The sequence below is a fragment of the Centruroides sculpturatus genome, unplaced genomic scaffold, assembly GCF_000671375.1.
Source record: "Centruroides sculpturatus isolate CEXI.00-Female unplaced genomic scaffold, Cexi_2.0 scaffold1293, whole genome shotgun sequence".
Lineage (NCBI taxonomy): Eukaryota > Metazoa > Arthropoda > Arachnida > Scorpiones > Buthidae > Centruroides > Centruroides sculpturatus.
In genome coordinates this window covers 92,450-106,472 of record NW_019385695.1, presented here as the reverse complement: position 1 = coordinate 106,472, position 14,023 = coordinate 92,450, and the positions used below count along the sequence as shown (strand labels likewise).

General features: G+C 29.7%; 1 protein-coding gene across 4 annotated transcripts; it reads left to right on the top strand.

The window, feature by feature from the left end:
* Positions 1 to 1,014: 1,014 nt before the first annotated feature.
* On the top strand, positions 1,015 to 11,804 carry LOC111641265 (gliomedin-like). 4 transcript variants are annotated; one of them, XM_023387413.1, is made up of 8 exons: positions 1,015 to 1,358; positions 2,317 to 2,365; positions 2,427 to 2,501; positions 5,311 to 5,529; positions 5,602 to 5,736; positions 6,667 to 6,888; positions 7,044 to 7,124; positions 10,359 to 11,804. In XM_023387413.1, exons 1-8 carry the CDS (start codon positions 1,020 to 1,022, stop codon positions 11,129 to 11,131), a joined length of 1,893 nt encoding a protein of 630 aa, XP_023243181.1. In that variant the 5' UTR covers positions 1,015 to 1,019; the 3' UTR covers positions 11,132 to 11,804. The 4 variants fall into 4 exon arrangements, with proteins under 4 accessions (XP_023243181.1, XP_023243180.1, XP_023243179.1 ...); XM_023387412.1 differs by having other exon boundaries at positions 5,311 to 5,709; XM_023387411.1 differs by having other exon boundaries at positions 5,311 to 5,736.
* Positions 11,805 to 14,023: the final 2,219 nt, after the last annotated feature.

Below are 14,023 nucleotides of genomic sequence, written 5' to 3'. Positions count from 1 at the left end.
TTATTAAAATTCTGAAATATTTTCTTGATTAAATGCCTTTTATTATATCTTAGAGGTTTATAAATTATTCATTATTTAAAATTATTTAATCTAAAAATAAAATATTTTATATTTAATAATAAAAAACATTTATTCTATAATATAATCTACATTAACATAAATCTATTAGAAAGCTTATTAACATCCTACTTTACCTTCTGTCTGTAAAAAACCTTCGCATGATATCATAGTATTAAAACAACTAAATAATATACACCGTTTAATGTATTGTTCGTGGCATTAGTACAGGCATAACGCTGGAAGCTACTGATTTAATTATCAGCTATAATATAAGTGATTATTCATGTTATTTCGTCTCACACAAGTTATAACAATATAACTTAATTTTTTTTCTGTAACGTATTCTAATGTTTTTGTATACATTTAATTAGTTAGTAACACATATAGAGTTGCGTTTTACTTTTCTGGCCATTATATATAACAGAGGAAAAGTATGGCGATCGATCAAAAATGACCCATTTCTCAAAGTTATAAAATTTTACAGGGGGGTATATGTATTAGGGAAATTAAGGTTATTAAATTTCAGTGGTTAAATGTCAACAGGAGAGTCATGTGTCATATCTCGAGTGCGATGAGATTTAATAAACATTTTACTTGTTATTAGCATTTACAATTATTTAATTCATTGCTTTTATGAAACTCATTTCTGCTCCTAAATTATGTATTTTGCCATTTTATAATATTTAGAAATATACAACGTTTTTTCAATGAAAACAGATTGCGTTACACATAATTTTAACACATTTTCCGGGAAAGTTATGCAACTTCTTGCTAGGGGTTTTTTTTTTGTTTTTATCTGTTGTTGCTAGTAGCTAAAATAATCTACAAAGATTTCAGTATTTAATGTATCTAAATATAATATGATAGAATTAGACTTTGATTCTGTTTATATTAACACTAATAATTATTTAATTTAGGCATATCGCTATATCTTTTGATTTATTACACTGACTAAAGTCATGATAGAAACTTATCATAAAAGTTGCTGTTTGCATTTCAGGATTCTGTACGTTTTAGTAGTTTTGATATTGTGTGTTTTAATTAGTGACTTGTTTTACTCGGTTTACTATTCTCCTGGTTTCGAACGCTCCACATTAATCAAAAGGCATTTGAGAAAATATCGTGACAAAAAGATGAGAGAAGAGAACAGATCGAATCATTTTCGTAAAGTACGAAGTCACTGGAGGAACAAAAGGACATTAACGGAAGACGATGAATGTGTGATTCAGTTCTACCCAACATCGATACAGTGCGAACGTGGTGGACCCAACGAATTAACAGATGATTGGCACTTTCAGGTAGTTAGATTAACAACATTGTTAACAAATTATTATTTGCTTCGTATCTAATAGAATCCGTTATCATCCTGTTGATTTGTTATTCTATCCAATTTTCACTAGATTTATTACAACAGTTGAAACAGAAGACATAATACAGGATTTTAAATAATAACAAACCACAAAATAATTTATGATAAATGACAATTCATTGTAATGTAATCAAATGTAGTATAAACAATTGTAAAATCGACTGAAGAGAGACTAAAAATCCAAAATGCATTTTGATTTAAAGAAAGACTATTATATGAAGTAAGAATTGTCTTCTGTTTCAATCGTTGTAACAAATGTAGTGAATGATAACATTGCTAAGAATTTCGGTATTTTAATTTGTTTAGATTTAAGCATTAGAGAACATAAATAGAATTAATTTTAAANAACATCGATACAGTGCGAACGTGGTGGACCCAACGAATTAACAGATGATTGGCACTTTCAGGTAGTTAGATTAACAACATTGTTAACAAATTATTATTTGCTTCGTATCTAATAGAATCCGTTATCATCCTGTTGATTTGTTATTCTATCCAATTTTCACTAGATTTATTACAACAGTTGAAACAGAAGACATAATACAGGATTTTAAATAATAACAAACCACAAAATAATTTATGATAAATGACAATTCATTGTAATGTAATCAAATGTAGTATAAACAATTGTAAAATCGACTGAAGAGAGACTAAAAATCCAAAATGCATTTTGATTTAAAGAAAGACTATTATATGAAGTAAGAATTGTCTTCTGTTTCAATCGTTGTAACAAATGTAGTGAATGATAACATTGCTAAGAATTTCGGTATTTTAATTTGTTTAGATTTAAGCATTAGAGAACATAAATAGAATTAATTTTAAATATTAAATAATGAAAAATATTTTACTTTAATTGACTTTTTCTTTTAATTTCCATACTAATCAAGGAATCTGCCATCGAAGCTTGTTGTGAAAAGGCAAGAAAATTCTTTACAGGTATTCGCTATTAAATTAACTACTCCAATTGTTTTTATTCTAAAGCAAATAAAGTTTATAGGAAAGAGAGAAGAATTGTGTCAACCAACAATAAAAGAACAGAAAACAACTCGAAGAACAGACAAAGGAATAAAAGGTACGGTATTAATGATTATTTTTTGGTAACGACTTTTTCAAATGTAATCACTATTGATCAAGCAGAAAAATCTCTTCATATCAATTGTAACGATCATTTAAAAAAAAAACTAGTTATGCGCTTGTTTACACAGTGACTATAGAGAGTATTGTTAAATCATTTTACATAATATAATTATACAATTAAATTAAAGTAGACAAATAACAATTTAATCTTATTGAACATCATACAGTCGACCCCCGTATAAGATCATTGATTATTCCGTTTTATATGAATTCCATGTTGTACAAGTCACTTAAATTTTACAAATACGTGAGCCGTTCACAGCCCGGTACACGTATTTGTAAAATCTAAGTGACTCGTACAACATGGAATTCATATAAAACGGAATAATCAATGATCTTATACGGGGGTCGATCTTTTTGCTTGAAAGATTTGTATTCGTATTTTACTGTTGGGTCTATAAACTGCCGAATAGGCATAACCAGTTAATACTGATATTTAGACGTGGACTTGCATCTGACCAACCAGCTGGCCTGACGTGCAGTTTTCCGGGATATTTTCTTGTATCTAATACGTAAATAGGAGCCAGTTTCTCGTAGGTTTTGTTTTGACAAAGCGCTCATGTGTTATGTTGCTATATTTCCTCAAACTTAATCTATCTGCTTTGTAGCGTATTAAATCTCTGTAAAAATAATTTCTAGTATATTACAAAGCACATTTTGAATAAACTTTTTGATTTTACTTTTATTTACTTTTGTACGTCCGTTATTCCAAACTTCTTAAATTTTAGTATTCGTTTAATACTGTCAATTTCGCTATACTTCTTTGTAGAAATGTAAAAACATGTTTTACATTTTCAATATAAATTACATAACAAGAAATAATATCATTGTTTATATTTTAGTACATTTTTAATAAATAGATTTATCATTAATTATCTTATCACACAACACTCTGTAAATATTAGTGCAGACTTTCCAACCGAGTAGATATGAATGGAAATAAAATTTAGTTTATGAAAATAAAATACAAATTTCGTTACAGTTCAGCGCAGTGCCAGATTTCATTTACAGGCGCATGAGGCACGTGCCTGAGGCTTCATAAATTAAGGGGGCGTCAAAATTCAGCTCTAAAAAATTATCTTAATTTTTTTTCATAATAAAAATATTTAATAATTTAGCAGTATTCCCTAAATTAAATTACCCTTAATTATTTACCAAACAATAGTGAAAACTGTTATAATAATTTACAAATAAATTCTTATTATTTGTAAATTACTAGATTTTTGAAATACAAATCAGTAGTAAATTTTAAAATAACTTATTTTTTATATCCATGGATTACTAGATTTCTTTTGTGTCTAACACTTACCTGTTGAAAGTTAATAATTCTTGTACCAATAAGTTTCAATTTTCATAATTAATACAATCTGAACATCAGTAACCTTTTAAATACAGCCAGGCAGTTGTAATTTTATATTGGTTAATTTTCAATGTTATTTCCAAATGTCTCACCTTTTTGGTCCACCAGTATATTTACTGAATACAAGAGTAAAAAATATGCGCGTAGAATGCACATTGTGGAGTGTAGGGGAAGTGAAAATCTTTAGAGGAAACCTCAAAATTGAATTGCGCCTCAGGCCTCTCAAGTGCCTTCGTGGTTCAGCGTATTTCATATTATACCGAAGTCTCGATTATCTGAGCACAGATTTTGCGGATTATCCATACACCAGCAAAAGATTTTCTCCATTTCCTGTATGGACAGCGTAAGGAATGAAAAGTCGTTAACACGTCATCAGTGTGCGAACAATAGGCTATCAAGCTCTGTCGACTTTAATAAATGGTCTAAACGCCCAAGGAAGTTAAGATCAAAAAGCATCCAACAAACTATCTCTTAGGCATCCCTGTGATGATCTAGCAACACGGATTACTAGATCACTCGATCTGAATCCTGTTATGAGGTTCTGTTATAGATAACTTTCATATTTTTAATTATTATGAAATGGCAAAAAATTAATTTTTTGGGTGAAAATAATTTTTATAAAAAACTTATAAATTCAAATAACTAATAACATTTTGACTAACATAAGACTCATTCCACCGAGATATGGTAGATGACCCTATGTTATCTCTTCACACCTCAATTTTTAACTACCAAAAATTAGTAGTATCAATGCTTCTTATACACAAGTATCATGCTAAATTTCGTTTTTAATTTTTTATCCCAATGTAAAATATTAAACTAAGTAAATAAAAACATACATGCACTGAATTGGGAATTGCTTCTGTATTTTGACATTCTTGTTCATCAGGATATCTGAAAACATAGAAATTGGCAAAAAAATTCTCAATTTTAATACTTTTGCTAGCATAAAAAATTATGTATAAAATGATGAAAATTGGCAATAAATATAAATTTTGACGTTAAATTTCTGTTTTTTTCCAGATTTGAATATATATATATATATTCCTTTTGAATTCATGTCATTAAATTCTTTCAAAATTAGACTAACATTCATCAATTGAACTACTTTGAAAAATATACTACAAGAAATTGTTGTTCTTATTCTGAGTATAGAACGTATTGAATAATTACGTGAAAATGTAATCACATTAAAACATTCTTAGAACTGATAACTATTCATTATATAAAGTCTTGAAAGTAATAAATTTTTCAAAATTCTGAAAGTTAATAAATTATATTTTATATAACGTTTTCAGTTAAAGCGTATTATTCAGAGTTTATTAGAATATTCTGCTCTGTTTTACTAAATACAAACAATAATAATTTCTATATATCCCAAAAGAAAAAGAAGAACCAGATGGAGATAATATTAAAGGCAACAAAGAACCAGATAAAAGAAAAGTAAAAGGTGAAACAGCAAGAAAAGAAAAAAATGGCTTTATTCAAAATAAAGGTGAACCAGCAGAAAAAAATGATTTTGGATATAAAGGTGAACCAGGAACAAAAGGTGAACCAGGAGAAAAAGGTGATTTTGGAGATAAAGGTGAACCAGGAGAAAAAGGTGGACCAGGAAAAAAAGGTGGTCTTGGAGATAAAGGTGAACCTGGAACAAAAGGTGAATTAGGAGAGAAAGGTGGTCTTGGAGATAAAGGTGAACCAGGAGAAAAAGGTAAACCTGGAGAAAAAGGCGATATTGGAGATAAGGGAAAATCTGGAAAAAGTGGAGAAAAGGGTCAAAAAGGTAATCTTGGAGAAACTGGTAAAAATGGTGAGTTGTTTGTTTATTTACATTAAAAAAAGTTATCTTTTATCCATTATTACAAAGAATTTAAAATGGGATGCCGCTCACGAAAGATAAGGGTTTCTTAAGTAAACAATGATAAAACGTAAGGTGAAAGCGATTAAAAAATAAGAAATCATTATAGAAAACCATTGAAATATTTTTAAAGCATTTTAGCGAATTTGTTTAAAAGAAAATAATTATTTGTTGATACATCTTTACAATGCAGAACTGAAAGTTTTAATCACATTTTTAATTTATTTAATTTAAAATATATGCTTTCTGTCTGAAATTAGTAGTGGCTTTCCCTTGTACAGCATACTTTTCCACTAAAAATAAAGACGTATTGGTCATCAATGTAATATTTTTCAGGGGAGTAATATTTGAATTTCATAACACAACTTCCGTTAAACATCGAACTTGGTATGTACTGTACTTAATTTGTGCCTCCTGCGACGATAACTGTCCAGATCTGATCTCAGCATTCATATATCTAACTTCTTTCGCATAATTAAAGAACAGACAGTAAGAGTGGGAATTTAGAAGTCTACAATTTTTTTAAATTGCAGCTTAATAAAAATCTGTATGTAATATAATTCTCGATGTTTTGAGTAAGTTTTGGAAAAATTAGAAATTTTAAAAAATGATAATAATAAGAGGAATTGTGTGTGTTAAAACTGGGTTAAAATAAAATAATTGAATAAAATAATGTAAGTATTTATAAGTACAAGTAGTATTTTTCCATTTTTCGGCGTTTCAAGGTCTCCTGACATGAATGTAAAAATCTGGAAGGGGGGTCATTTTCCATCGATCGCCATACTTTTCCTCTGTTATATACAACAGCAAGGAATATAATATCTAGAACAATAATAAAAATATAACTTTATTACAGGAATATTATTATGGAATTTATTTCAGGAAGAATGGGAGAAAAAGGACAATCGGGAGAGAAAGGTTCTAAAGGCGATCCTGGCATTTCTCTATGTGAAATGTCTGAAGACCCATTGAAGAAACAAGCTCAATTGCTTTATGAATTACTGTTTCAACACCTTCCTATCTATAAGGGTTTATGTACAGTTTTAACAGCAGAATCGAAACTCAAAGAAAACGTTGATAGTTCGTTGGGGTCTCCAACGGCAGGTGATTAATATAATCTATTAATTATAGCATTAAAATATTTTATATTTTTTTCATTTCTTTATTATATGAATATTTACACAATAAAGCTTTTTGATTTTTCTAGTGAATTATTTAACATATATTTTATAATTTACTTTTTACTCAATGTACATTAGTAGGAAAACATGGAATGAAAGTAATCGATAGAGAGAAATATAATCATGAGTGGAAGAAAAATTTGGGAATTAGAAAAAAAGGTAAATTATTTAATGTCATTTGTATTAAATTAATTATTTTTTAATAATTAAAAAAACATTACAAATAAATAAATAACCGTGTAATGGCATAAATAAATTTTAAATTTTACAGTTTATGCTTTTAATGTTACAGTTATTTTAATATTTTATTTTTTCAATAACCAATCCTTCTCTTCTACAGAGTGGGTGGAAAGTAAATAGGCATTGAGAAATCATTATATAATTAAAAAATAATGCCGTGATAATAATATTTTGGATTTCATGTAGAGAAGTAACGGAAATTTATAATCCCTGAATCGATTTCGTGAACTATCACTAAAGATGCAACACGCGCAGTAGCAACAAAGATGATCACTTGTTGTCTATTCATGACTTACTTGTTAGTGCAGATTGCTGCACGCTGAGGTGTAACAAATCTATGACGTTGTGCAAAGATGGTTGCGTACAGAGAGAGGTTATGCGACACACGATCCGAAAAAAATTAATTTAAGAATTGTGATTCGAAGCTAAAATGATTACAGTTTTGGTTCAGGATGCACAGGCACATTACATCACGAACTGAGGAAAACTTGTTGTTTGTAGATGTTGGTGGTGTCTATATGAATTCTTAGGAACGCATCAGAATTGAAATTTAAAACAGTACATACCGAATAATTCTCATCATGAGTACTTTAGAAATGTATAAATAACAGTTATTTATCAATGCCTAATTAATTTTTAGCCATATTAAAGTTTTTAAATATTTCAGTTTAAATTATAAATTTTTATTAACAAAATATGTATATATACATATTTCACTATTGGTAAAGCGATTTAGTTAATCATCATTGTTATTTGAAAGTTAATATTTCACAATCTATCAAATGCAACCAGTAAGTAGTCTATCCATTCTTATGGCTGAAATATATCGTTCACAATCTTAGTAAATTATTAGTAGCAAATTGTCTTCACATCGATCTAACCTAATCTACTACTCAACATTTCTTTCGTGAACCATTCTCAGTTGTGAAACATTATTAGTTTTTATACTCGATTGTTTTCCTAACGCATCCAGACAAAGTTGTATGATAACTGCACAATCTAGCGTACAACTACAGGTATTTTTCAGACCATATTTCTTCGTATGTAAACGATTACAGTTGCCATATACTGTCACTACTACTTCTAAAATCACTACCATATAATCTTATAAAATGCTCGTGGGGGCTTATAGTGTTCAGAATTTTAAATGTACACGTTGGGTAGAAATCGTCGAACGTCATGAGCGCCATTACGATTCAACTAAAGACATTACACAATATTGTTAGAGGTTGAGAAAGGCTGCATCATGAGACTGGAAAAAGCATAATGACCATGTTGAGCGAACGGTGATAACGTATTGGGTATTGTGGATACTTTAGGGATCTGGAAGGTCATCACTCATGGTAGACAAATAAGTTTTTCTAATTTTAAGAAAAGTAAAAATTGCAGCAATGGCATCTTTGTCTGCCATTCAGAGACACATGAAAGCATCTCTTCAAAAAATAAGAAGTGCCACCCATACACATGAATGTTCATACTATTGTTATCAATCCTGAGAATGAACTTCACTCAATAATAATAGTAGATATGGTTCCAGTTAATGCTAGCTTAGTATTTCAAAATAATTTGTTAAGTTTATTTTTCAATATTTAAAACATTTTGTTGTTAAATAATATAATAACAGTTTCATATTAGCGTTATACGTTCAAACTAATTTTCATAAAATTCAATAAAATTCGAATACCATGCATTTTTCTATTTTTAAAATGATTAAAATGAAATTTTTAGCAGTGAGTTTACAGAGTAAATTATTTATATAAAAAATATCTTTTGAAATTAAGTACAGTTACTGTATGAAAGTATTTTAGGATATACTGTATGGATTTTCTATATTTTTCTTAGAAGTAGCAATAGAATTAAAAATTGATTTAAATATTTTAACAAAGAATTTTCATGTTTAAACAACTTTATACAAAAACTGCAGTAGAGCGTCGATTATCCGAAAGTCAATCATCCGAAAGAATTCCAGTCGGCAAATTTATATTTTCGCCAGTGCTGTGGCGCTGCAATCTTTAGCTATGTTTTGGGCTACTCAAATATTTTACGGTTTTGATACTAAATTAACTTCTGAAGTATAATTTTTTGTTGTTTTTATATTTTTCAATATATTTATTTTGTTCGTACAAAATAAAGAAATAATTTTTAATGATACAATAGTTTTCGTTAGGCTTAACTTCGACGAAAATTCAACGCGAAGCGACACGCAACGGAGAAAAATGTCAAATTGGGATAAATTAATATATTTTTTGTATATTACATAATATAATAGTATATTACATAATCGGTTATCCGAAACTTCGATCTTCCGAACAACCCCAGTCCCCAATTGATTCGGATAATCGACGCTCTACTGTATTTGAATAAACGCCATTTAATGTTCTTAACTTTTGATCAACAATTTGAATAAAGCATAAACTTTTTAAATTAATTGCAGAGTCCTTGGTATCTTTTGTATTAAAAATGAAGAAATGATTCAATAAAAAGAAAGAAAATGCGCTTTCTAATTATAGTGTTTTATAAAAAATATATATTCTTACATCCGGATAATAAATGTACAGTTATAATGCTAAAACTTACCGAATGTATAATTAAGGTAGTATATTATAGTGCAATTCGCACATTGTAACATACACACTGATAACATTAACGAAATAATTATATTTGCCGATTGTAGATCACTTTACACTCAGAAAACACTAAGATTTCTAATGTACGTTGTTATTTTGTTTGAAATAGTTCCACGATCGCTCATAAGATAAACTGTTCTTCTTGTAAAATGTTAGCTGTAGAATCTAATTATGCTTCTTATGTCAGGGTGTGAGATTCATACGTAGAAAAGTATTACTGGGGAATTATAAAATAGTTGAGTTTTCGATAAAAAGAATAAAAGAAACTAAACAGTTAAATCATTTAAAATAAACTTTTTTGATTTGTGCATGGCTGCGACAGAAAAAAAGGAAGCAGTAAATAAAACTTTTCTTTGGCTTGCTATTTATAAAATTTATTTTATTTGATTCATTAACTTACAACAACTAAATGATTATTTTAAGCAGTAATGAAATGGGGTTAAACAGTTTGTTGTAATAAATAAAGTAATAAGTAAGATATTTTAAAATAAAACAAAATATCTTATAATGTTTAATTAATTTGCAGATTGTCTACTGAACAATGTAGAAAATCCTGTATTTTCTCGCTTTGTCGATTCAGATTGGGGATGGTGGATGCCAGATCCTATTGGAAACAACACGAAAAATTACAGTATTTGGTTCATTAAAGAAGTAATAGGAGATACCGCACAACTACACGAGTACAGTTCATTGAACGATTTCCAAGCTGATAAAATTTACAGAAACTTTACTCTTCCTTATCCCATTCAAGGAAATGGTCATATTATGTATAACGGATCTCTTTATTACCATGCTATAAACAGTGATAAATTTATTAAGTTTAATGTTTTTACCAACACATATCAGGAATTTTTTATTGAGGATGCTGCTCACGATGGCAGCAAATATTTATATAATTCTAATCATTCCTATGTAGATTTCGAAGCCGACGAAAACGGTTTGTGGATGATATTTGCCTCAAAACATTCTGAAAATACCATAGTGATAAAATTTGATTCAGAAAATTTAAAAACTTTATCTAAGTGGAATCTCACATTGCATCCACAAAGCGTAGGGGAAATGTTCGTGGCATGTGGATCTCTATACGCAATTAACAAAGTAAATGAATTGGAAACAACAATCCGTCTCGTATTTGATTTCTATTCTAATGACACCGAAGAAGTGGAAGAAAAATTCGTAAATTCTTGTCGACAAAATTATTTAATTACTTACAATTGGCAGGAAGAATCACTTTACGCTTGGGATAAAGGGAATTTAATTACTTATCGTCTCCACTTTATTGATAGGAACGAGTGGTAAATAAACATTATCTGGTAAAATCTAAAAATATTGTTTGTTTAATCAAAAAAGCAATGTTACGTGAGGTAGAGCGGAATGTCTCACGAGGTTGTTAAATTTTTAAAATACTTCCTCGCATCCGAAAGCATTTGTAATTTCATTACTATGCAAGTTTATGCAATGCGATGTAAATATTTAAACTAGTTTTATACATTATAAATTATGTTATGTATAAAGTATATCATTAAGAATGTGTAGTAATATCAAATAAAAAAAAACAATTTATTGTGGCACATTCAAAAAAAAGTAGTGTTAGACATCAGTTTAAAACTAAAACAATGAATTCATATTTATATTCTTTTCGAAAACATCCGATTATATTTTTTATGGCTATTAACACTAACAAGTAAGTGGATCTCTCCCTAAAAAATTCTACCAAGCAAACTCATAGATGACTGCCGAATGCCAAGAAACGAAGAGAGATTTCTAAAATATAGGAAACACACTCATACTGGTTCATTACAGTTTCATATAATAAAAATAAAATATGTAGCAAAGAATTTTGTAACTTTTCCGAGAGAAAAAGTAATACAGTATTTAATAAACACGTTCGAAAAGTTTATAGTTGTGTGCAATGGCATCTGTGTCAGACTTCATTTAAAATATAACTTTTATAGTATTAATCCTTTAATTTCTTTAAATATCGTTATTGTGTCAGACTCAAAGGTTAAATTCCAGATGCGTGGACTGTCATGGCGGCACTTCCTGTTTTCCGACTGCCAGCCTCGACACCGGAGCGGTTTGGAGACGACAGATGTCACGTGACGATGCGAGCGCCTGCGCGTGTTCTGCTAGTGCGGTTGTTTCGAATTTTCGACGGGCTGTTGGTTGATTCCAGCAAACAAAATAAAGGAAACAGTGGGGACGCACGTTCTAACCTAACCTAACTATTCTAATAATATAATTGGTAATGATTATGGTAATTTATTAGAATAGGTTAGGTTAGGTTAGAACGTGCGTCCCCACTGTTTCCTTTCTTGTTTGCTGGAATCAGCGATGAGCCGCCATGACAGCCGCCGTCGCCGTTCGCTCGCGTCGTCACGTGACATCTGTCGTCTCCAAACCGCTCCGGTGTCGAGGCTGGCAGTCGGAAAACAGGAAGTGCCGCCATGATAGTCCACGCATCTGGAATTTAACCGACTCAAAGAGTTTAGCCATCGATGCTCTAGAATATGGGTATTTCGTGTGTAAGAGCCTGCTAAATACAAACATCTATAAAGACCATTACTTTATTATATCAGTATTATTTATGTCTTTCTTGAGGAAATTAGCCTCTTATGCTGTTTTATACTGATTGTTATATGTAACTGTAATTTCCTACATTTTACCTGTAAATAAATTATTCCAACATTCCACTTAGCTTTTGCTGATTTAGCATTTTCTATGACTGCAGGAAGTAGCTAGTGAGAATTTCTACTTATGTCTCTCAGCAGCAGCTTATCACACCGTTTGGTAGTTTTATATTTTCACATATATTTTCTACCTAAATTTCGATCCTCCTTTTCGTTAGTCTCCTTGCCCTCTTGCTCGGTTTCAGAATGACCTTCAAATTTTTCTATCTTATCCATCTTTTTGCAAATTCTCGTTCAAGTTTTTATCATCTCTTTGTAAATAATTTACTATTTGTGAAACGATTTTAGGATGATTTAGCTTATAAATTTTTTTGTCGGGTTTAAGTTTATCGCCTGCAACAATACAGCACAGAAATTAATGGCATGTGCAATGTGTCAGACAGCAAAAATCGTTATATTATTATGAATATTGCTACGATACTACGTTATTCAATAATCAAGTAAGTATATAATTAATTTCAAAGAAGATATTTTGAGAACACATACGTAATGTAATAATGACCAATGAAGTATAATGTGCCTTGCAAATACTTTAGCAACTACAATCATAGAAGAAGATCGTGAATAAACTGGTTAATATAACCTTGCTATCTGTCTAATTAGAGGGATACATATAACCAGTATGTGTGGCTGCAGGGAACACATATTAAACGTTCGTTATAAACATCAAGGTAAAAGACTGCCCTAAAAATCAATTTCCAGCAACTGGACACTCAGTTGACACGTAATGAGCATTCATGTTACAACCTGAAATCGATCCGTAGAATTTATATGAAGAAACTTCATCTTGAATATCTCAGCCAATAGGGCGATGTTCAAAATTCTGGCTTGGTCAGAATATCGGTCTTGTCAAGTTGTACATATTTGCCAAAAATCATAATTTATGATAAGAGGTTGCTTTGAATTCCGATCACAGATAAAACAGTTTGTTGCTTATCAGGAAAAGCTCCTCTTACGTTCCTCCCAATAAAACTATTTTTGAAAAGACTAGTGAAAAAGTAAAATATGAAGGAAAATTCACACAAAATTTCGAATAAGAAATTAGATAAAACAAAAGTATTTTCAAATAATAATTGCATGCAAAACGATGATTTCTAGAGAAATAAAAGTCAATATATTTAAACAATGCTTTTAGTAAAAATAATGAAAAACCGATATTGATATGCCCAATTCTAGTCATTATTTCAATGAAGGATTGTAAAAAACATATACAAAAACTAGGTCATACTTTTCGAAATAACAGAAATATTGCGAAATTATCTGATAATTTAAAAAATTTCCGAAGGATTGCACCAGAAATCTACTCATAAGAGTCGTTCTGGGTTTCATACAACACGATTAATATTTCGTTATTAGAAAATACATTTGAAAAATTACGAGACAAGTGACAAAGTTAGCGAATTTGAAAATTTTCCAATTATTTTATTTGCTGTATTGTCCAGCATATTTCAGGCTTGTCCCTTGTCGCACAACTAACTCTATTTTGTGGGTCTTGTTAATG